The sequence below is a fragment of the Pistacia vera genome, unplaced genomic scaffold, assembly GCF_008641045.1.
Source record: "Pistacia vera cultivar Batoury unplaced genomic scaffold, PisVer_v2 Contig1514, whole genome shotgun sequence".
In the NCBI taxonomy this organism is placed as follows: domain Eukaryota; kingdom Viridiplantae; phylum Streptophyta; class Magnoliopsida; order Sapindales; family Anacardiaceae; genus Pistacia; species Pistacia vera.
In genome coordinates this window covers 75,412-101,091 of record NW_022195591.1, presented here as the reverse complement: position 1 = coordinate 101,091, position 25,680 = coordinate 75,412, and the positions used below count along the sequence as shown (strand labels likewise).

At 37.2% G+C, this 25,680-nt stretch overlaps 1 protein-coding gene across 1 annotated transcript; it reads right to left on the bottom strand.

The window, feature by feature from the left end:
* Nucleotides 1-1,940: 1,940 nt before the first annotated feature.
* LOC116124355 (uncharacterized mitochondrial protein AtMg00860-like) lies at nt 1,941-2,519 on the bottom strand. The gene has a single exon (XM_031410074.1). It carries the CDS (start codon nt 2,517-2,519, stop codon nt 1,941-1,943), a length of 579 nt encoding a protein of 192 aa, XP_031265934.1.
* Between the last annotated feature and the right edge of the window lie 23,161 nt (nt 2,520-25,680).

The window sequence follows — 25,680 nt, the reverse complement described above, 5'->3', positions numbered from 1 at the left end:
TATTCGTATCCTACCCCAAAATTGGCCCCTCTATTTATACTATCTTCTTAACTAACATATTCTCTCTACTAACAACTTTGATTCCCCATCAACATGTGACAGTAGTAACGAATTTCCCCAACAACCAGGCACCTCACACTCCTTACACTTACTAACCCAAATGTCCCTTATGCCTTTTGTATTGATAGATATTTTTAATGAGAGGTCTATCAACACCCCAACCCCCCCCCCCCCCCCCAATGAAGAGCCACCTTGTTCTCAAGGTGGAAATGAGGAAATTGCAGCTTTATAACAACGGAAGCCTCCCAAGAAGCTTCAAAGGAAGGCAAGTCCTTCCATTTTATAAGGACTTCCCGAGAGCCATCTAATAAAGTGCGGACTGCCAACACCGATTCTGGTTGAACAAGAAGTTCCATATCCTCGGTGAGGAAGGATGGCAGGGGCTGGATGGGTACAGAGGTGTGCAGACTTCGTTTAAGCTGAGAGATGTGAAAGACTAGATGAATTTTTGCCGTAGAAGGCTGTAAGCAACCTGCCCAATCTTCTCTAGTATGGGAAAAGGACCATAAAACCTATGGCTCAGCTTTTCATTCAGTTTTTTGGCCAAGGACTTGAAATTATATGGTTGGAGCTTCAAATACACCTGGTCTCCCGATTGAAAACTAATATCTCGACGATGTAGGTCAACTGTTTCCTTCATCTGCTCTTGAGCAACAGACAAATTATGCTTCAACTCATCCAATATGGAATTTCGTGCAGCCATTTGCTGGTTGACTTCTTCCACTGAGGAAGGGTAATTTGTAAATTTGAGGAGAGTGGGTGGATCCCTTCCATATAGAGCTTTGAAGGGAGTCATTTTAATGGAGTTGTGATGTGTGGTATTGTACCAATATTCTGCCCAGGACAACCACCTATGCCACTGTTTGGGCTGCGAACTACAGAAACATCGCAAGTAAGTTTCCAAACAACGGTTGACCACCTCCGTTTGGCCATCGATTTGAGGGTGGTATGCCGAACTGAACTTCAACAAGGTGCTTGCGGCCTTGAACAGTTCCTGCTAAAATTGACTGATAAAGATCCTATCGCGGTCCGACACAATGGACTTTGGGAACCCATGGAGCTTCACAATATGAGAGATAAAAATAGCAGCGACATCCTTAGCACTGTAGGGATGGCACAGGGAAATAAAATGGCCGTATTTAGTGAGCCTATCCACCACAACCATTATAGTATCCTACCCTTTTGCTTTTGGTAACCCTCCAATGAAGTCCATGCTAATATCTTCAAAAACCTGGGATAGAATGGGTAAGGGTTGAAGGAGACCTGCTGGTTTGAGAGCAAAATATTTATTTAATTGACAAGTTGCACATACTCCTGCAAATCCTTCTTAATACCGTCCCAAAACACTAAATTCATCAGTTTTTTATAAGTTCTGAAAAATCTGAATGGCCCCCTCCTAGGCTGCAGTGAAATTCTTCTAATAGTTTAGGGATGAACTTCGAATTTTTGGGTAAGACCAACCTGTTTTTGTAGATGAGGCAACCACAACGAAGGCCATAATGGGGACGACTGGAAGGGTCAAAAAGAAGTTCTTAGATGATTGCTTGGAGCTTGGGGTCTTGTTGTGCTTAAGCTGCTAACTCATCAAATTCTGAAAATTGGACCACCGAAATGGCCTCTAATTCAACACCCTCTCCTCGTCTAGATAAGGCATCAGCCACTTGGTTGGAGCTTCCAGGTTTGTAATGGATTTCAAAAGAGAATCCTAGGAGCTTAGAAATCCACTTTTGTTGCTCGGGTGTCTTAACTCATTGATCTGTCAAAAACTGCAAGCTACATTGGTCAGATTTAATGATAAATTTTCTCCCACTAAGGTAGTGGCTCCATTTGTGGACAGCAAACACAATTGCCATCAGCTCCCTTTCGTACGCTGACTTTTGTCAGGACTGGTTGGAGAAAGCTTGGCTAAGGAATGCGATGGGGCGCTGATTCTGGACCAGGACAGCTCCAATACTTTGTTCCAAAGCGTCTGTATGAACTTCAAATGGAAGGGTAAAATCAGGAACTGCTAGAACAAGAACTGAAGTCATTGCCGCTTTAAGGGCTTCAAAAGCTCGTTGTGCTTGGTCATTCCATGTAAAAGAGTCCTTTCGCAGCAACTGTGTTAAAGGCTGCGCGATTAAACCATAATTCTGTATAAAGCGGCGATAGTAACCAGTTAACCCCAAAAAGCCTTGTAATCCTTTGATTGTGCATGGAACGGGCCAAGTCAGCATTGAATCAATCTTCTGTGGGTCAGCCTCTACCCCCTTTGATGAAATTAAGTGACCCAAATACTCCAATCTCTGACGGGCAAATAGACACTTCTTGTAATTTATTACTAATTCATGCTTGGTGAGGATTTGAAAGGTTTGTCTCATGTGGAGCAAATTAGTCTTCAAATCAGGGTTGTAAATGAGGATATCGTCAAAAAACACAAGTATGAACTTCCTCAAAACCGGTTTAAAGATGGTATTCATTAAAGCTTAAAAGGTGGAAAGGGCATTGGTTAATCCAAAAGGCATGACCAGGAATTCATAATGCCCTTCGTGAGTCCTACAGGCTATTTTGGGAACATCCTCTTCTTTAACCCTAATCTGGTGGTAACCTGATTTTAGATCCAGTTTCGTAAAAATGGCTGCCCCTGATAGTTCATCCAGCAGTTCATCAATCAGTTCATCAATTGAGGGAATAGGGAACTTGTCGGGGATAGTGATGTTATTTAGTGCCTTGTAATCTACACAAAAACGCCAACTACCATATTTCTTCTTAACCAACAACACAAGACTAGCAAAAGGACTGGTACTGGGTTGTATAATTCCTACCACCAGCATCTCACCTACCAACTTTTCAATTTCATTTTTTTGGGAATAAAAGTATTTGTATGGGCGAATGTTAGGAGGTTTGGCATTAGCTTCTAAGACTATGGCGTGGTCAGTGGGTCTCTTAAGTGGGAGCTTAGTAGGCTGTTCAAACAGGTAGCTAAATCCATCTACAATCGCAGCAGCTGCCGGATCAATGGGTTCTTCTGTTTCCTCTCCCTTGACACCCATGGAGCAAAACTCAATCACATAACCCGCATCCTCCCTCTGCAAGGATTTCAGCATTGCCTTAAGTGACACAACCGTCTTGACTAACGACGGATCCCCTTGTAAAACCACCATTTTCCCTTCACTGATAAATGCCATTGTCAGATTTCTCCAATTAGCACAAACATCGCCCAGTGTACTGAGCCAAAAAATTCCCAACACTACATCTGCCCCTTCTAACTCAAATGGAAAATAATCTTGGCACACTTCAATCCCTTGTATCCTCAATTGCACCCCTCTACAAATACCCTCCCCTCTGACTTTAAAGCCATTCCCTACCATAACCCCAAATGATTTCCCTCTCTCCACTGCCAGACCTAATTTTCGCACCAAATCATGCGAAATAAAATTGTGGGAAGCCCCACTGTCAACCAACACAATCACCTCTGCCCTTCCAATCATCTCTTTTAGTTTTGGGGTTTTATCTATGGTTACCCCTACAATTGAATGCATAGATAAAGCCAATGGGTTACCTTCGTCGAAAACTTCCGAGATCGGTTCAGGAGTGACGTCGTCGTTTTCCGTCTCATTGTCGTCGGTTACTAACAAGATTTGGATCGACTTGCTCCTACATCTGTGGTTTAGCTCGAATTTCTCATCACAACGGAAACAGAGACCTTTTTCACGTTTTTGCTGCAATTCGGCGTCGGACATTCGCCGGAAAGTGTCCCTGCGAAAGTTCGGCATCCTGGTTTTGCTGGATCGATTTCTGTCGTGACATTGATTTGGGAAAAAACTGTGACCTAACTCTGGGTTTCACGATGGATTGACCCAAGAGTTTAAGCGACCGGGTTCTGGGCTTGTGGTGACCCGTGTATAGGAGTCTAGCCTATTTCCTTGGGCTTTAGCAAACCTGGGCTTGTTCTTTTCCAGGACCCAGTTTCTTTCCTCCACGCGATGGGCTTTGTCCATCAACGCAAAAAGGGAAGTGGGTTGAGTCAGACGAATTTCAGCTCTGACTTCCTCCTTTAGCCCATTTGTAAACACCCCCATCAGTATATCTTCTCCTACCTCACGTAAGGGAGCTGTGTGAGCTTTAAAATTTTCCCTGTACTCTGTCACTGTCCCAGTCTGCTTCAGTGCTACCAGAGCTTCATAAGCTGATCCTTTAAATGATGGTCTGAATCTCTCAACCACTGCAGTTTTAAAGTCTGTCCAAGAACCAATTGGTGCTCTGGACTCCTCCTACTAATACCAGTTCAAGGCACAACCCTCCATACACACGGCGGCAGCTGCCACCTTTTTTCCCTCCTCATATTGGTTCACCGAAAAATATCGGTCAGCTCTGAATGTCCAACCATAAGGATCTTCCCCGTTGAATATGGGTAGTCCAACTTCTTTCCCTTCTTCTCATCCTTCGAGTTCTCTGCCTCCTTGTTCCTATCGACTCCCCTACTGTCACTACTGTTGGAAGGATTCGAGTGGGATGCTTTCCCCTTATCATGGTTCAGATTTGCATCCCTTTCTTCCCTTAGCCTCATCCACTCGCGAAGCTCTGGTAAGTAGCCCTTAATGCTCCTTAGCTCTTCCTTTACAGTCCCCATTTCTTTTTCTACGTTCCCCATTTCCTTTTCCAATCCTTCAACTCTGTTCTCCATCTTCGATTTAACCATTACCCAAACGAAGCTCTGATACCAATTTGTTAAGACTCCCTGCAACAATAACTAGCAAACTACACAGACAACCCAAAAAAACAGATAAAAAGGTTCACTCAATCAAGATTCAACCGGAGTATATTTCTAGAGAATGGAAATAGAAACAACTACACAATTGGAAACCAACACAGATAGATCCCAGCAATTCAAGGAGTTGGGGACCTCCCACAATGACACTAGAATGATATTCATATCCTACCCCAAAACTGACCCCTCTATTTATACTATCTCCTTAACTAACATATTCTCTCTGCTAACAACTTTGATTCCCCATCAACACGTGACAGTAGTAACCAATTTCCCCAACAACCAGGCATCTCACAGTCCTTACACTTACTGACCCAAATGTCCCTTATGCCCTTTGTATTGATAGACATTTTTAATGGGAGGTCTATCATTGACACATATTATTAAGTCAAGAGTTGTAGATAGCACCATCTTTGGAGATGCAGAGGATGCAAGATTAAGTGATCTGTCCAATAGAACAGCTGTCAATGGTATTGCTTTCTTACAAACACAAGAAAATATTAAAAATTGAATTGATTGCTGCTATAATTATATTGCAGATGTCGACATGCCAGATCTCTGGACTGCAGCTGTTTCAGAGGCAAAAAAGTGGTTAGAGGAGAAGAAATTGGGTTCAAATTCAAAGTGTGTTTGTGGGAATCTGAAAAAAAATTCTTCAATGCATAATGACATTTGCTACCATGAACTCAAATTGTATGATCTGAATACTGTAGATGTTCTTAATGACACCTATATATCTATCATCTCTGGATAATTCATTGAACTTCATTCTGATGCTTGATTTGATATTTTACATTGTCCATAGGCAATAGTCACAATTGCGGATCAAGATGGAAATTATTTATAGGAAGCATGGGAGCATATTTGGACGTGTGTCCAAGTTTGAGCACAATGTTCAGGTAATTACTCATCATCATTAATTAATTATAACATAAAATATTTAGTTTATTTTGTGTATTCAATAACTTCATGGTGTATCTGCTCGAATTTATGGGACTCTTTGAAATGATATCATTATTGTTGGTTTTTAATATATTTGAGTTCACTTCTCTTTCAAAAGTTCTATATACTATTTATACTTATTTCTCTTTAAAATGGTTTGACTCCAAGTTCTATATGGTGCTAATGTTTAACTAGGGAAGAGTTTAATAGATTGACTGTTAAGACTCCCTGCAACAATAACCAGCAAACAACACAAACAACCCAGAAAAACAGATAAATGGGTTCACTCAATCAAGATTCAACCAGAGTATATTTCTAGAGAATGGAAATAGAAACAACTACACAATTGGGAACCAACACAGATAGATCCCAACAATTCGAGGAGTGTTAGAGTAGATGCCCTAGAGTCAATCAATTATTATGGAATTGACTCTTTGTAATAATGTTCATTAATCAATAATAAAAGGCATTTCATTCTATATCGCGTAAATCATTATTATTGCAATATGTATTGATATATGTCCTTAGAATGGTAGAACCGTGACGAGGGTATCAAGTGTTTCAAATCTTGATAGTGAGAACCCTATGAGCACATATGGACGAAATGATAAATTATTAAGGGCAAAATAGGGTCAAAATTAAGATTACCTCGGTAATCTTATAATAGCAACCCTTGGGAAGATAATCTGATTACCCCCAATATTCAATAGTAAACACTATTTGCAATAAAAGATACGTAATATTTTATTACTGACAACCAAATGAGGAATATTGAAAATAAACAAAGATTATAGGATTATCTTATATCACCCTGTACCAAACGCTACCTGAAGATTATTGAAAATGTTTAGGAAATGTGTTTAGAAATTGGTGGGTATATATATATTAATATGTTTGGTTAGGAAGATAATGGTGTATGTTATATAAATTATTAAATTGTCTTCATTTTAAATATTAATATAATTTATTTTTTATTATTTTTTGAATCATTGTTTAACCTCCTTACATTTGAAATTTTACTAAAACACCCCAGCCATATAAAACTTTATTTTGTAACAAAATCACCCTTACACACCCCAAGCCACCACGGCCGTCACAGGAAGTGACCATAATGGCATGACAGGCCATCTGGCCAACCGTGCGTCGATGAGGCCGTTTTCAGCCATGGATCTGTGATCCATGGCTAGAAATGGCCAAATCTGGCCGTTTGATGGCCACAAATTTGGCCTTTTCACGAGTCCATGACCACATCTTTGCGTGTGAAACACTAGATCTGGCTTAGATCCATGGCCGAAAATAGCCTCACCGGCACACAACCGGCTTCTAATGTCGTCTGGCTACTGCCGACGGTAGAGACAAGCAGCCAAGATGCGGTGGTGGCCAGATCTGGCCACCACCCTGGGTAATTATATTAAAATCCAAGGGTGTTTTGTAATTATTATAAAACAAAGGATAATTTCTTCCATATGTTAAACTGTTTAGGGGTATAATTGGAAACAAAGTTTTAATGGGGGGAAAGTTTTAATAACACCCTCCCTTGGGTATTCTTATCATCCCCCCTCCCAATTTACCCTCCAAAAGTACTATGAGGCTGTTTGGATCGGGGGTAATCTTCGTTTATTTGTAAGATTTCGATGTTTGGTTTCCAAGTAATAAATATTATAGTAATCTTTATAGTAAAAGTGTTACTGTTGGTAATGTGGGGGGGTAATCTTACACTGTTAGGGGGTGTTATTAAAACATTACGGGGGAATATGATTTTTCTACCATTTTGCCCTTACTTAAACCATTTCGGACACAATTGCCCTCAAATGTCTACCAAATACAATTACCAGCCCCCAACAGTTGAGAAATTAGCTAAAACCCCAGCCACAAAAAGTTTAAAAGTTAAAAAAATATCCACCCACCCAAGACCACCGTCAGCCGTGACTCACCACCATCGCGTCAATGCCATAATGGGCATGACCGGCGGGATAGCCAGTCGTGCACCAATAAGGATTTTTCCAGCCATGGATACATCTTTGGCCGTGAAATGGCTATAGATCTGGTCGTTTTTCGGCCATGTATTTGTGATCCATGGCCATTTCCGACTTTGCCACGCACGACTGGCATATACGACAAGCGTGTGCCATTCCGTCAACGTCGGCGATAGCTAGCGGTGGTGGCTGGCTGGCTGGCGGCAGTGGCTTGGGATGAGTGGGGGTGATTTTGTACAAATTAAAGTTTATATGGTTGTGGTGTTTTAGCAAAATTCAAATGTAGGGGGTTAAAAGAATGTTTCAAAAAATAATAATAAAAAATACTATTATTAATATTAAAAATGAGGGCAATTAGTAATCTATATAACATACCCACTTATTTATCTCAACCAAATATATATTTACCAATTTATTGAACCAACAAACAAAGTTTCTAAACATTCTATAATCCTCAATGTGATCTTTCTTTTCATTAATATAATATACCCTATTAATAAAATATTATATGATCCAAACACTCCTATTTGTAAATTGTTTACGGTATCTTATTTTACTTAACAACTAAACATTTCATTGCTCAGTTAAAAAATATTACCCCCGTTATCTAATATTACCTCCATCCAAACGGGCCCTAAGTACAATTTTAGGATGGGGAACAAATTGGGGGCTGATCATATCCATCCTTGAAATTCTTGAGTATGCTCCTGCCTATTCTAAGAATGTACAATTGCTTACTTCACCAATGCAAAAGAATGTTCAGATAGTTAACCTTGGCTAATCCATTTAATATGAACCCAAATCCTATTTATGGAACATAATATATTATCATAATATTTGTTTCATAAATAGGATTTGTAATAGTTGAGACGGTTTGGATGGCATTATTAGCTGATATATATTCTTTTGCATCCGAAAGAGAAAAATTGGGTAACCATAAAATTACGATGACAAAATATGCTTAACAATGTTTTATGCCTGAATATAGTTGATTTCTGTGATTACAATAAAGTTATTTATAAATTGTTTCAAAAACAACCACTAAAATACCGTGTACACATGGGTCTTCCATCTAGTTTTATACCAACTCAAAAAGAGTTTACAGGCATATCTCAAATTTTGAGCTTATCAAGTAGACGCAAAATAATTTCTTTTAAATCTATTAAATATTTTTGAGGTACAAGCCATAAATACTTTTGAAATTCTTTGGGTTGTTTGGTTCTATAAAAGTGTTTGTACAATTTTACTAAATAATTTATTTTAAGTTTATTGAGCTTTTTTCATAAGCTCTTTTTTGGTTTAATTAAAGTACTAAAATTTCAAAAATATCTCTTTCTATTTCATAATTTTGACTTGATTTATCTTATATTATTAAGCCTTTAAAAAAATAATAATAATACTAGGAAACTTTTCTACATTTTCCAAACTAAACAAACAATTTTTTTTTTTTTTTTCATAAAAGCAATATCCTCGTATGTTTTACTATAATAAGTCTTCTTCAAGTTCTTTTTAGGACCCTAAAATTTTTATTAAATACTTATAGCTATAAATAAACTCTTTTGACAATAGAAAACCTAAGTAAAATTCTCTAAATAAAACTGACACCTCAAAAATTTAAAAGTGCGTGCGTTTGTTTTCAATTTTTGCTCTATCATTTCCAAAATACACATTTGTTTCCCTATTCTAAAATACTATTATATTTTATTCAATTATTTTAACACTCTAAATTTGTTAATTTAACTAAACACCCAAAAAAAAGTTTAGAAATCGACAAAAACACCTCCACCACCCACATTTGCCAGATTCTAGCCACTAATGCTGGAAGGTGACTGGAAATTGGTAAATAACAAACTACCGGCTGGATCTGGCCAATGCGGGCCGATCTAGCTTTTTCTGGTAGATCCACGGTGGATCTGACCGGAAAAGGCATATAGGTGCATAATCGACAGATCCAGCGGTCTTACGCCGATACGGCAACTCAGCCACCTCTGATAGTGGTGGCCGGCTACCGATATTTAATGGCTGGTGGGGGGTGTTTTTGTTAATTTTTAAGTTTTATTACATGGGTGTTTAGAAATTAACAAACCTAGGGGGTGTTTGTTAATTTTTAAATCTACCTCATAATAACTACCCAACTTATTTTTTCAAAAATACTAAAATAAATTCTTTAAATTCATTAATCATAAAATGTAAAAATTACCTTTTATTAATATATATATTTCCCCATTGAATTATCTAATAAAATAGGATTTCATAACATCTCCTTAGAGCTTTAATTACATCACAAACACAATCAAAGCACAATAAAAAATTGAGAGAACAACATTTTCCCACCCAAGGTTTGGCGAAATGACACTTTCTCACATTTCATCAGGTTCTATTACGTTTTCTATTAATATTTGACTGAAAAGATGAAAATACCCTTAAATAGTTTATTTTCTAATTAGTTTATATAAAATTAAAATTAGTTAAATCAAAGTCTTATAAAGATATATTTTTTCCTTTGTTTATTTAATTAATTATGAATATTGATTTTCTATGTTAATTAGTAAAAATGAAAAACATTATAAATTAGTAAATTATTGAATAATAGTGATGGGATATTGATGACATTATAAATAATAAATATTAAGGTCATTTAACTTAATAAATAACCAATTACTCCTAACTTTTTAGTTAGGGCTAATTACTTCTTTTTTGTTTTAATATTTGACTTCGACTAATTAAAAAATAATAAAAATTTATAAGTCAAATATTTAAGGGTATTTTCGTCTTTTAGTCAAATATAATAGAAAACATAACATAACCTAACGAAGGGTGGGAAAATGTTGTCTCCCTAAAAAAATTCATCAAACAGTGAAATACACACCGCATCATCAAAAATCATTGCATTATATCTTTCACACATTCTTACATCATATAATTTTAACACAAACACCACCTGATATCATACAATTGAGTCACCGTTAGGGCCAAAAATCGTCTTGAGCTGAGAGGCCCAATAACGAAATAAACATGTCACAGCCCAAGGCTTCAGCCCAATCTTGATTGAGCCTACGCTTAAAATTACCTTGTGAACTACCCATTCTATGAGTTGGGCTACCTATAAGTTAAGCTAAACTGGGTTTCAGCCCATTAGCTGCAACAGTCCATAAATAGGAAATCATAATCATATTCTATTTCCTCTTCTGCTGAATCCTAATCTTATTCAAACTATTAAACTAATCTAATAAAGTCAAGAAAACTATTTCTTTCTTGATGGGATTATCTCCCAAAAGAGGACTCAGTGTCCTACTAGGATTCCAACCCCTTGGGTTCACTCTAAAAACAGAGGTTGGCCTTCATTGAGGGGGAGGCTCTCATAGTCAATCTACACTACTCAAATCATTATTTGCTTAAAGTTCTTGTCCAAGAACCCGACGCCTCCGCTATAGTCCTAGCTTCCGACAATACTCCTGGTAATTCTTCATCTCCTTAATTCTATCAAAATAATCTTTCAGCCTTGCTGACTTGAGCATTGGAGTGCCTACGACAAAACCACCCGGTGTTTCGGAAGCCTTCACGCTTGTCCTTTCATGTGGGCAAGTCTAGTAGATTGTTAGTGGCCTCAACCTCACGAGATCAGACCCTATTTTCATGACGGTAGATTTTTAGCATCTACAGTTTAGCACCTACCATGGGGCCCTGACAATCGTCCATCCACAAACGATTTGCAACATGAGAGGAGGCACAAAACTCCCTCTGACTGACGTCAAAGTTCCATCACAATAAGAAATTTTTTTTTTTCTTTACTCTTCTTCATTTGTTTTATTCATTCACATATCATATTATATTTGTTCAACATGAAACAAATATTTGAAGCTTAAGAATCATCTCCCTTGTTTTTATTTGTTCATGCACTGCTTTAAACCTTGAGCACCTAATACACATCTCTCCTCCCTTGAAATTATTTAGGTTGTGCTTGACATTAGAGAAGCTACTGGAAGCTGAGACAAACTAGTGACACCCGTCGGCAGAGTCTCCACCAGTAGACATCCTGCCATTGAAGTAGAATTTTACTGCTTTCCTCATGTGTGTGAGGAAGGCCTGATGTTTGTTTAGAGGCTAAAATTTTAAAAGGGCCGGTGCTTCAACAAATAAAAGCTTGGCAGCCAGCATGGCTTTCCCCATCTTGTATCAATCAGCCTGACTGTTTTCCTCCAAAACCCCATTCTGTCACACTAATCACACTGTACCGAGTGACTTATTTCTCTCCTCCAACAACACAACCCAACAACTGTCTTTCCACTAGTAAGCTCTCTTAGAAACCATTTCACATCTCAATGCTTCTCATTACTCATCCAACGTTTCCAGAGTAAAATCAAATTTGCAGTCTTTCAGTATTGGTACACAATTATCTGTTATGCTGCCTCCCTAGACCCAATCACAAGGAAAGGAAAAACTGATCTTTTTATAAATTAAGCAATCAGAATCGTTTCTGTTAACTCAGGCATCCACTGACGAAAAGGCTTTTCCACCAATTGCACAGAGTCTTTCCTAGGATTTGAACAGGATTTTTAAACTCTTTTTTCACATCTCCTTCACTCTCAACTCTCCAGTCTCTTTTGCTCACTGAATGCACTTTCCCTTTTCCCCTTTTTACTTCTTCAGATTAACAATGTTTTGCCGGAGCCGATCGTGGCACTTTATACGCCACGCACAGACCAATTTCTTCCACCCCCTCCTTATAACGCTAACCTCTTCTTCTCGCTGTTGTATCTTCTAGGATCCGAATTATGTGGATATCCAGTTTTACGGATATCCGATTATTCGGATCAGATAATTGGATATCCGAAATTGATCCGAATTTTAAAATTTTCTTATTAAAATCAAATAATTCTAGCAATAAAATTGAAATTATAATTCCTTTACATGATAGAAGTATCTAAAAAAATTAACATGAAGCACAAAACATTTAACATATGTTGTCCAAACACTGTCACAGCCTAAATGACTATGCTATCTTCATTGTCAATTCCTATTCGTCATCATCCTCCAGTACAAAACAAAGCAAAACAAATAAACCAAAGTCTTAGTAAGTGTTTGCAGACACAGAAAGAATTGATAAAAAATACATCATTCGGAATTTAAGGTTATCTGGGCAGTTCATGCGATCAATTCGGAATTTGAACCAGAAACTTAAATCATCAAATTCATCAAATTCCCCACAAAAAAGTACAAGCTTTAACTTAATCCCTCTATTATCAAAGATAATTTAGCAAACAAACCATGAATGAAGATCCAACAAACAATTCATGGTCAAAGCATCCATCACAAAACAAGGTAGAAAATTCAGCAATTTATAATGGAAAACATTACAATTTCGAAAGGGAAAAAGAAAATTTAGCAAATCTAAAGAAATTTACTTACGATTGATTTGGGGCTTCAATTAGGGATTTAGGAGAGGAACTGACGATTTGGGGTTGTTGACGATCTTGGCTTTGATGGTGGAAGGAGTGAGTGACAGAGATGACGATGGTGAGTTGGTGACTGTAAGCGAAGACTGAAGAATGAAGATGGCGATGGTGAGGTTGAGTCGTGAGTTTCTGACTCGTCTGTCGAGTGTCGAGCGAGAGAGACTGAGAGAGTTGAGCGAGAAAGACTGAGAGAGTTGAGCGAGAGAGACTGAGAGAGTTGAGTTTCAGTGTCTGTCGAGTGTCGAGCGAGAGAGACTGAGAGAGTTGAGCGAGAAAGACTAAGATATGAGAGAGTTGAGTTTGAGTGACTGTGTCTGTGAGTGTTCGAGCGAGAGAGACTGAGATCTGAGAGAGTTGAGTTTGGTGACTGTGTCTGTGAGTGTTCGAGCGAGAGAGGCTGAGAGAGTTGAGCGAGAGAGATTGAGATCTGAGTCTGAGAGAGTTGAGTTTGAGTGACTGTATCTGTGCGTGTTCAAGCGAGAGAGACTGAGAGTGAGAGAGTTGAGTTTGAGTTAAATTAAAATTGTGTTAGGGTTATTTTAAAAATCAAAACGACGTAGTTTTAGTATAATCCGGATCGGATACGGATATCCGCTTTTTTAACAATCCCGATCCGATATCCGATCCGAATATTTAGATTTTTTTAAATTACGATCCGTATCCGATCCGAATATTCGGATATCCGATTTTTTCAGATTGGAGCGGAGCGGATCAGGATCGGATATCGGATTTTTTTGAACAGCCCTAAAAAATGGTTCCATGAAAATTAGTTACTAAACTCGGAAATTGTTGTAACATTAAGGGGGCGTTTGGATCATATAATGTTTTATTATAAGGAAATGTCATATTAATGAAAAGATAGATTACTTTGAGGGTGCGTTTGGTTCAGGAAATGTTATATTATTGAGAAATATTGTATTACTGGAAAGATAGATTACTAGGGAATCTTTAGAGAAATGTGTTTGATGGGTTGGAATAAATTGATAGGTATGTTATAATAATATGTTTGGTTGGGAGGATAAATGAGTGGGTATGTTATATAGATTACTAAATTGCCCTCATTTTTAAATAATAATATAATATTATTTTTATTATTATTTTATTCTATTATTTTTTAAATCATTTCTTTTAACCCCCCTATATTTGAAATTTTACTAAAACACCCCAACCATACACAACTTTAATTTATAACAAAATCACCCCCACTCACCGCAAGCCACCGTCGGCAGCCGCCACCACCACCACCAAAAGCCGCCGTAATGGTGAACGACTAGCTGGATCTGGCTGGTCGTACGCCGATAAGGCCTAATCCGGCCAGATCTGGTCGTGAATATGGTGGTTTCATGGCTAAATATGGTCGTTTCACGGCTAGATCTGGCCGTTAATATGGCCATTTCACGACCAAAGATGTGACTGTGAAAAGACCAGATCTTTGGCCGTGAAACAGTGACCATTTCACGACCAAAGATCTAGCCTTTTCAAGGCCAGATCTGTGGCGTTTCACGGCCACGTCTTTGGTCGTGAAATGGCCAAATCTGGTCGTTTCAGGCCATGGATCACAAATCCATGGTCCATGGCCGAAAACGTCCTTATCGGCACACGACCGGCAAGATCCTGCCAGTCTTGTGCCGATATGACGAATTTCGCCGACGGCCAGCGGTGATGGCTAGCGGCCGGCGGTGGTCTTTGATGATTGGAGGTATTTTGTTAACTTTTAAACTTTTTGTGACGGGGGTGTTTTAGCTAAATTCTCAAATATAGGGGGTCTGAGTAATTGTTATTTGGTAGACATATGAGGGCAAATATGTCCGAAATGATAAATTATTAAGGGCAAAATAGGGTCAAAATTAAGATTACCTCGGTAATCTTATAATAGCAACCCTTGGGAAGATAATCTGATTACCCCCAATATTACCAATAGTAAACACTATTTGCAATAAAAGATTACGTAATATTTTATTACTTGACAACCAAATGAGGGAATATTGAAAATTAAACAAAGATTATAGGATTAATCTTATATCACCCTGTACCAAACGCTACCTGAAGATTATTGAAAATGTTTAGGAAATGTGTTTAGTAAATTGGTGGGTATATTATATTAATATGTTTGGTTAGGAAGATAAATTGGTGGATATGTTATATAAATTATTAAATTGTCTTTCATTTTAAATATTAATATAATATTATTTTTATTATTATTTTTTGAATCATTGTTTAACCTCCTTACATTTGAAATTTTACTAAAACACCCCAGCCATATAAAACTTTATTTTGTAACAAAATCACCCTTACACACCCCAAGCCACCACCGGCCGTCACAGGAAGTGACCATAATGGCATATGACAGGCCAAATCTGGCCAACCGTGCGTCGATGAGGCCGTTTTCAGCCATGGATCTGTGATCCATGGCTAGAAATGGCCAAATCTGGCCGTTTGATGGCCACAAATTTGGCCTTTTCACGAGTCCATGACCACATCTTTGGTCGTGAAACAGCTAGATCTGGCTTAGATCCATGGCCGAAAATAGCCTCACCGGCACACAACCGGCTTCTAATGTCGTCTGGCTACTGCCGACGGTAGAGACAAGCAGCCATCGACTGCGGTGGTGGCCAGATCTGGCCACCACCCTTGGGTAATTATATTAAAATCCAAGGGTGTTTTGTAATTATTAATAAAACAAAGGATAATTTCTTCCATATGTTAAACTGTTTAGGGGTATAATTGGAAACAAAAGGTTTTAATGGGGGGAAAGTTTTAATAACACCCTCCCCTTGGGTATTCTTATCATCCCCCCCTCCCAATTTACCCTCCAAAAGTACTATGAGGCTGTTTGGATCGGGGGTAATCTTCGTTTATTTTGTAAGATTTCGATGTTTGGTTTCCAAGTAATAAAATATTATAGTAATCTTTTATAGTAAATAGTGTTTACTGTTGGTAATGTGGGGGGGTAATCTTATTACCTTGTTAGGGGGTGTTATTAAAACATTACCGGGGTAATATGATTTTTCTACCCATTTTGCCCTTACTTAAAAACCATTTCGGACACAATTGCCCTCAAATGTCTACCAAATAACAATTACCCAGCCCCCCAACAGTTGAGAAATTAGCTAAAACACCCCAGCCACAAAAAGTTTAAAAGTTAACAAAATATCCTCAACCACCCAAGACCACCGTCAGCCGTGACTCACCACCATCGGCGTCAATCGCCATAATGGCGCATGACCGGCGGGATCTAGCCAGTCGTGCACCAATAAGGATTTTTCCAGCCATGGATCACATCTTTGGCCGTGAAATGGCTATAGATCTGGTCGTTTTTCGGCCATGTATTTGTGATCCATGGCCATTTCCGACTTTGCCAGCGCACGACTGGCCATATACGACCAAGCGTGTGCCATTCCGTCAACCGTCGGCGATAGCTAGCGGTGGTGGCTGGCTGGCTGTCGGCAGTGGCTTGGGATGAGTGGGGGTGATTTTGCTACAAATTAAAGTTTTATATGGTTGTGGTGTTTTAGCAAAATTTCAAATGTAGGGGGTTAAAAGAATGTTTCAAAAAATAATAATAAAAAATACTATTATATTAATATTTAAAAATGAGGGCAATTTAGTAATCTATATAACATACCCACTTATTTATCCTCCCAACCAAATATATTATTTACCAATTTATTCGAACCAACCAAACACGTTTTCTAAACATTCCTAGTAATCCTCAATGTGATCTTTCTTTTCATTAATATAATATACCCTTATAATAAAATATTATATGATCCAAACACTCCATATTTGTAAAATTTGTTTACGGTAATCTTATTTTACTTAACAACTAAACATCTTCATTTGCTCAGTTTAAAAAATATTACCCCCGTTATCTAATATTACCTCCATCCAAACGGGCCCTAAGTACAATTTTAGGATGGGGAACAAATTGGGGGCTGATCATATCCATCCTTGAAATTCATTGAGTATGCTCCTGCCTATTCTAAGAATGTACATATTCGCTTACTTCACCAATGCAAAAGAATGTTTCAGATAGTTACACCTTGGCTAATCCATTCTAATATGAACCCAAATCCTATTTATGGAACATAATATATTATCATAATATTATGTTTCATAAATAGGATTTGATAATAGTTGAGACGGTTTGGATGGCATTATTAGCTTCTGATATATATTCTTTTGCATCCGAAAGAGAAAAATTGGGTAACCATAATATTACCGATGACAAAATATGCTTAACAATTGTTATGCCTGAATATAGTTGATTTCTGTGATTACAATAAAGTTATTTATAAATTGTTTCAAAAACAACCACTAAACATACCCGTGTAACACATGGGTCTTCCATCTAGTTTTATACAAACTCAAAAAGAGTTTACAGGCATATCTCAAATTTTGAGCTTATCAAGTAGACGCAAAATAATTTCTTTTAAATCCTATTAAATATTTTTGAGGTACAAGCCATAAATACTTTTGAAATTCTTTTGGGTTGTTTGGTTCTATTTTAAAAGTGTTTGTACAATTTTACTAAATAATTTATTTTACAGTTTATTGAGCTTTTTTCATAAGCTCTTTTTTGGTTTAATTAAAGTACTAAAATTTCAAAAATATCTCTTTCTATTTCATAATTTTGACTTGATTTATCCTTATATATTAAAGCCTTTAAAAAAATAATAATAATACTAGGAAACTTTTCTACATTTTCCAAACTAAACAAACAAATTTTTTTTTTTTTTTTCATAAAAGCAATATCCTCGTATGTTTTACTATAATAAGCTCTTCTTCAAGTTCTTTTTAGGACCCTAAAATTTTTCATATAATACTTATAGCTATAAATAAACTCTTTTGACCAATAGAAAACCTAAGCTAACATTCTCTAAAATAAACTGACACCTCAAAATTTTAAAAATGCGGTGCGTTTGTTTTCATATTTTTGCTCTATCATTTCCAAAATACACATTTGTTTCCCTATTCTAAAAATACTATTATATTTTATTCAATTATTTTTAAACACTCTAAATTTGTTAATTTAACTAAACACCCAAAAAAAAGTTTAGAAATCGACAAAAACACCTCCACCCACCCACATTTGCCAGATTCTAGCCACTACTGCTGGAAGGTGACTGGAATCTGGTATAATAACAAACTACCGGCTGGATCTGGCCAATAGTGCGCCGATCTAGCTTTTTCTGGCTAGATCCACGGTGGATCTGACCGGAAAAGGCCATATAGGTGCATAATCGACCAGATCCAGCCGGTCTTACGCCGATACGGCAACTCCAGCCACCCTCTGATAGTGGTGGCCGGCTACCGATATTTAATGGCTAGGTGGGGGTGTTTTTGTTAATTTTTAATGTTTTATTACATGGGTGTTTAGTAAATTAACAAACCTAGGGGGTGTTTTGTTAATTTTTAAATCCTACCTCATAATAACTACCCAACTCTTATTTTTTCAAAAATACTAAAATAAGTATTCTTTAAATTCATTTACTCATAAAATGTAAAAATTACCCTTTTATTAATATATATATTTCCCCATTGAATTATCTAATAAAATAATAGGATTTCATAACATCTCCTTAAGAGCTTTTAAGTTACATCACAAACACAATCAAAGCACAATAAAAAATTGAGAGAACAACATTTTCCCACCCAAGGTTTGGCGAAATGACACTTTCTCACATTTCATCAGGTTCTATTACTGTTTTCTATTAATATTTGACTGAAAAGATGAAAATACCCTTAAATAGTTTATTTTCTAATTAGTTTATTATAAATTAAAATTTAGTTAAATCAAAGTCTTATAAAGATATATTTTTTCCTTTGTTTATTTAATTAATTATGAATATTGATTTTCTATGTTAATTAGTAAAAATGAAAAACATTATAAATTTAGTAAATTATTGAATAATAGTGATGGGATATTGATGACATTATAAATAAATAAATATTAAGGTCATTTAACTTTAAATAATTCCATAACATTACTCCTAACTTTTTAGTTAGGGCTAATTACTTTTTCTTTTTTGCCTTTTTAATATTTGACTTTCTGACTAATTAAAAAATAATAAAAAATTTATAAAGTCAAATATTTAAGGGTATTTTCGTCTTTTTAGTCAAATATTAATAGAAAACATAACATAACCTAACGAAGGGTGGGAAAATGTTGTTCTCCCTAAAAAAATTTCATCAAACAGTGAAAATACACACCGCATCATCAAACTCATTGCATTATATCTTTCACACATTCTTCCACATCATATAATTTTAACACAAACACCACCTGAATTATCATACAATTGAGTCACCGTTAGGGCCAAAAATCGTCTTGAGCCTGATGAGGCCCAATAACGAAATAAACATGTCACAGCCCAAGGCTTCAGCCCAATCTTGATTGAGCCTACGCTTAAAATTACCTTGTGAACTACCCATTCTATGAGTTGGGCTATCCTATAAGTTAAGCTAAACTGGGTTTCAGCCCATTAGCCTGCAACAGTCCATAAATAGGAAATCATAATCATATTCTATTTCCTCTTCTGCTGAAATTCCTAATCTTATTCAAACTATTAAACTTAATCTAATAAAGTCAAGAAATCATATTTCTTTCTTGATAGGGATTATCTCCCAAAAGAGGACTCAGTGTCCTACTAGGATTCCAACCCCTTGGGTTCACTCTAAAAACAGAGGTTTGCCCTCTCATTGAGGGGGAGGCTCTCATAGTCAATCTACACTACTCAAAATCATCTATTTGCTCCTAAAGTTCTTGCTCCCAAGAACCCGACGCCTCCGCTATAGTCCTAGCTTCCGACAATACTCCTGGTAATTCTTCATCTCCTTAATTCTTATCAAATAATCTCTTTCAGCCTTGCTGACTTGAGCATTGGAGTGCCTACGACAAACACCACCCCGGTGTTTTTCGGAAGCTTCACGCTTGTCCTTTCATGTGTGCAAGTCTAGTAGATTGTTAGTGGCCTCAACCTCACGAGATCAGACCCTATTTTCATGACGGTAGATTTTTAGCATCTACAGTTTAGCACCTACCATGGGGCCCTGACAATCGTCCATCCACAAACGATTTGCAACATGAGAGGAGGCACAAAACTCCCTCTGACTGACGTCAAAGTTCCATCACAATAAGAAATTTTTTTTTTTCTTTACTCTTCTTCATTTGTTTTATTCATTCACATATCATATTATATTTGTTCAACATGAAACAAAATATTTTGAAGCATTAAGAATCATCTCCCTTGTTTATTATTTGTTCATGCACTGCTTTAAACCTTTGAGCACCTAATACACATCTCTCCTCCCTTGTTAAATTTATTAGGTTGTGCTTGACATTAGAGAAGCTACTGGAAGCTGAGATCAAACTAGTGACACCCGCTCGGCAGAGTCTCCACCAGTAGACATCCTGCCATTGAAGTAGAATTTTTACTGCTTTCCTCTATGTGTGTGAGGAAGGCCTTGATGTTTGTTTTAGAGGCTAAAATTTTAAAAGGGCCCGGTGCTTCAACAAATAAAAGCTTGGCAGCCAGCATGGCTTTCCTGCCATCTCTTGTATCATATCAGCCTGACTGTTTTCCTCCAAAACCCCATTCTGTCACACTAATCACACTGTACCGAGTGACTTATTTCTCTCCTCCAACAACACAACCCAACCCAACTGTCTTTCTCACTAGTAAGCCTCTCTTAAGAAACCATTTCCACATCTCAATGCTTCTCATTACTCATCCAACGTTTCCAGAGTAAAATCACATTTGCAGTCTTCTCAGTATCTGGTACACAATTATCTGTTATGCTGCCTCCCTAGACCCAATCACAAGGAAAGGAAAAACTGATCTTTTTTTATAAAATTAAGCAATCAGAATCGTTTCTGTTAACTCAGGCATCCACTGACGAAAAGGCTTTTCCACCAATTGACACGAGTCTTTCCTAGGATTTGTAACAGGCATTTTTAAACTCTTTTTTCACATCTCCTTCACTCTCAACTCTCCAGTCTCTTTTGCTCAACATGAATGCACTTTCCCTTTTCCCTTTTCTACTTCTTCAGATTAACAATGTTTTTGCCGGAGCCGATCGTGGCACTTTATACGCCACGCACAGACCAATTTCTTCCACCCCCTCCTTATAACGCTAACCTCTTCTTCTCGCTGTATCCTTCTATTAGAGTAGATGCCCTAGAGCCAATCAATTATTGTAGAATTGACTCTTTGTAATAATGCTCATTAATCAATAAAAGGCATTTTATTCTATATCGCGTAAATCATTATTATTGCAATATGTATTGATATATGTCCTTAGAATGGTAGAACCGTGACGAGGGTATCAAGTGTTTCAAATCTTGATAGTGAGAACCCTATGAGCACATATGGTGGCCATTCTAGAAACATCTATAGCCCTAGTATTATTCTGAAGTAAGGGCACAGATAATACGGTAAGACTATCATAGTGTTGAACGACCCTATCGAAAGGTAGTGACTGATCTCACTTGTCAAGTTTGTTTGGTGAAAACCTGGTGCATATGGGTGCTTGCTGTAGGCAGATACATGAAGCGTGTTTCCTACAACATGCAATATGTAGCAAGTATACTAATCACACAAATAATAAAATGATGAGTAAAGTATCGTTCCCACGAGGATTGTTAGCTAAGCACTAAGTCTACTAATGTTATCAAGTTGAAGCAAACGACTTCTTTGGATTGATGGGAGCTAATTGCAATTAAACTTAACAATAAATTTTAAACTAAAATTTAACTAAGAGGGCAATATTAAAACACGGATAATCAATTCAAGTAAAATAGGTAAGGTTTTGACTTCATTTGGATTTTATGGGTTAAACCTAAAATTACACTACAATCACATTCATATACAATGGTTGTAAATCGAACTCACTAAGATGTTAAACATACCCTTTCGGGCTATGTTCTCCTATTCATCCTTATTAACCTTCCGCACCCAACAATTTGAAGATTAACAATTCCGAACTCATTAAGCAAAAGAATCCTACAATGATTTCATTAATTCTTGAATCTATCTCTAGCATCCAATATTATAATGGTGATTACCCAAGAAGCGAAATGATTCATTTCTCAATCTCATCATGTTCATCACAATATCCATTAAAACTCAAAGTAAACACACAACCAAAGCATACTCATAGAAGTAAAATCAAACACTTAACCCATTAAAATCCAAACTACAATCAAAACCCTAACCCAAAATGGTTAGTTCATAGCTAAATTACATACAAAAACAAAACAGATAATCAAGTTCAACAAGTGAACTAAGATGAAAGATAAGACCTCCCCAAAGAGAGATCCCTTAGTTAGAATCGAATCTTCACCCTTGTACAATCCAAAATCGCATCAAAAACTCCTCCTAAGAATATGTAAAAGCTGTTTAACCTAAAAACGAAGACTCTTGGACAAAAGGCTTAGTTTTCCTTTTATCCCTTGCCCAAAAACACGCACAAAGTGAAACTGTGCGTTTAAACAAACTGCAAATAATGACAGTCGTCGCGGCGAAGAAAGAAACAGATCTGGAGCATCTGGCATACTTCCCGTGGCGAAGGACAAATCTTCGCTGGGGCAAAGCTATTTCGATTTCTGAAATACAGAACTGCCACCTGCTGCTTCTTCGATTCCTTCTTCGATTCTCGATGCTCTCCCTTTGGAACAAGCCTCATCGTGCTTTATCCTCTCAGAACTCTCCTAACTTCTGAGATCCGCTAACTTTTGAGTCAAAAACTTTCAATTTTGTCCTTATTTGCATAAATGTCCATTTTACCTGAAACACAAAATGTAAGAATTAAAACAATTCAGGTCAAATGCACCACAAAGTCTTGAAATCCAATAAAAAGACTAAGAAAACTGTATAATCCACGATTATCAATACACCGCAGGAAGTTCACTGGACTGACGCACCAGAGGATTCCATAGGGATGGTAATCCCAGTGTCTATAGAACAAATCCTCTAACGAATGGTGGTACATGTGATCCTTAACTTGAGATCACCGGAGCGCCTTGTGCACCGATTGGTGCAGTTTGACACTAGCCTAATGCGTTCTATTCAAGCTGTCAATACGGTGGTGATTGACTGCATCAAGAGTGTATCAAGACTATGGTGGATTGACAGGATTCACACTCCGGGTACAGGAGAAGTATCTCACGGCGCAATTCAGTATATGGCAATGACACTAAAACTGTAGCCACAGTGGGATTGAGTTGTTGCTCTATCCGAATTATAATACAGGTCATTGGTCCAGAAACTGAATACATAATATCTAGAGTAACCGAAGGTTGACACTATTTCTATGCCTTTGTCTCGTCGAGATAACGAATGATGAAAGGATCGAATTGTACGGTAACCATATCGTTGACAGGTAGCTACTTTGTTGAATCCGAATCTATCGGGTGACCATGATGCCTTGCTAGGGGCCAATCTTGGTCTGTGTATTAGTGAGACGATTAATTAGTGTTAATCACGATACTATACACTGCCGGTATGATGAGGAGCCTATGGGTCACACACATAGAAGATAATTTAAGACTCAAGAAGACAGAAGGGCGTTTTCGTCTTTTTAGGTGAAAGGGTATTTTGGTAATTTCACAGTGCAATTAAATTTACTGAGGTCGTAGCCTTTATTTAATTTATTAGAAAAATTAAATAAGTGAAATTACGTTTGAATATGTGTTCGCATATATTTAATTATATATATATATATATTGATTTTAATTGAGATAATGATGAAATAAATATAAAATATCTAATTGGGAGTGTTTGATAACATTGGATGTTTGGGTTTGAGCCCAAGTCTATTCCATATGGGAATAGGGCAACTAAAGTTTTAATATAAAAGAAAAACTTTAATTGTAAAAGTGAGGGATTTTTCATTATTCACTTTTTCCTTTGTAAAAGAGAAACATAGCAGCCCCATATTCCCTTTCCCACCGCAGACCTGGTTTTTGTATATATATATTAATTGATTTTAATTGAGATAATGATGAAATAAATATAAAATATCTAATTGGGAGTGTTTGATAACATTGGATGTTTGGGTTTGAGCCCAAGTCTATTCCATATGGGAATAAGGCAACTAAAGTTTTAATATAAAAGAAAAACTTTAATTGTAAAAGTGAGGGATTTTTCATTATTCACTTTTTCCTTTGTAAAAGAGAAACATAGCAGCCCCATATTCCCTTTCCCACCGCAGACCTGGTTTTTGTATATATATATTAATTGATTTTAATTGAGATAATGATGAAATAAATATAAAATATCTAATTGGGAGTGTTTGATAACATTGGATGTTTGGGTTTGAGCCCAAGTCTATTCCATATGGGAATAAGGCAACTAAAGTTTTAATATAAAAGAAAAACTTTAATTGTAAAAGTGAGGGATTTTTCATTATTCACTTTTTCCTTTGTAAAAGAGAAACACAGCAGCCCCATATTCCCTTTCCCACCGCAGACTTGGTTTTTGCTTGAAATCAATTCTTCATTTTCTTCTTTAATCTTAAAGCTAAGGAGGATCTAGCAAATCCCTCCTTAGTTCTTTGTGATTGTCTTCGTGTGGACTTCATAAGTTCGATCCTACGCTTGGATCGGTAGCAAATACATACAAAGACTATTTTGGAGGAGCCTCCAAACGTGCGTATGTTATTCTAAACTCTTGATTAATTTTTCTGCAGATTTTACTTTAATATAAATTGTAAAATTATACCATTGATCTTGGCTCATGTAAACGATCCTTATATTATATTTTTTTTGTTTCCGCTGCGTATATGGGACCGTTTACTCACACCTTCACCATCAACATTGATTTCTGTTCCAATTTACTAAGAATTCCAGTCCAAATCCGTTCACCATCACTTCTTCTCACCGTCCCCTTCGCCATCGACAGCAGCTTTTGCTCTAGTTTGTAGAACATGCTAGTCAAAACCCATTCACAACTGCTTGCCATTTTCTCACGACACTCTACCAATCACTAACCCAAATCTCCCACGACTCCGCTTGGCAAACATGAAGCTAACCGACTTAACCACAGACAAGCTGCCTCAAGCTTGCTTGGCTACTCTCAAGTCAGTCACTAGTATGCTAAGACCTCTTATTAGAGCCTCACGATATGACTCTTCACTCGGCTCGGCAAAAGTGCACTCTTGTGTCTAGAAGACCACCAGCTTTCACAGCCAAATAAAAGACTCATGCCTGCTTCCAACCAGCTTCACTCGGCTAAATGAGATGTCAAACTCATTAGTCGGTAAGCATCCTCCATTCGACATCCCGAGAAGAGTCAAGCAAAAGGTATGTCTCATTACAACTCAGTATATATCAAGGACCACAACATGACAAGTACCGTAGACACTCCCATTCGACCAACATCTCTCACTCGGCAACGTGAGCCGAGCCAACTTGTATGGAGCATTCAACATGCGATGCAACTACTTGCCTGAGTTTCTTACATTTCTCGACATGGGGGACATTACTCGCTCCAAT

What these genes read in the sequence shown, in the direction of transcription:
- LOC116124355 (XM_031410074.1), bottom strand. Translation starts at nt 2,519, where the DNA reads ATGAATACCATCTTTAAACCGGTTTTGAGGAAGTTCATACTTGTGTTT.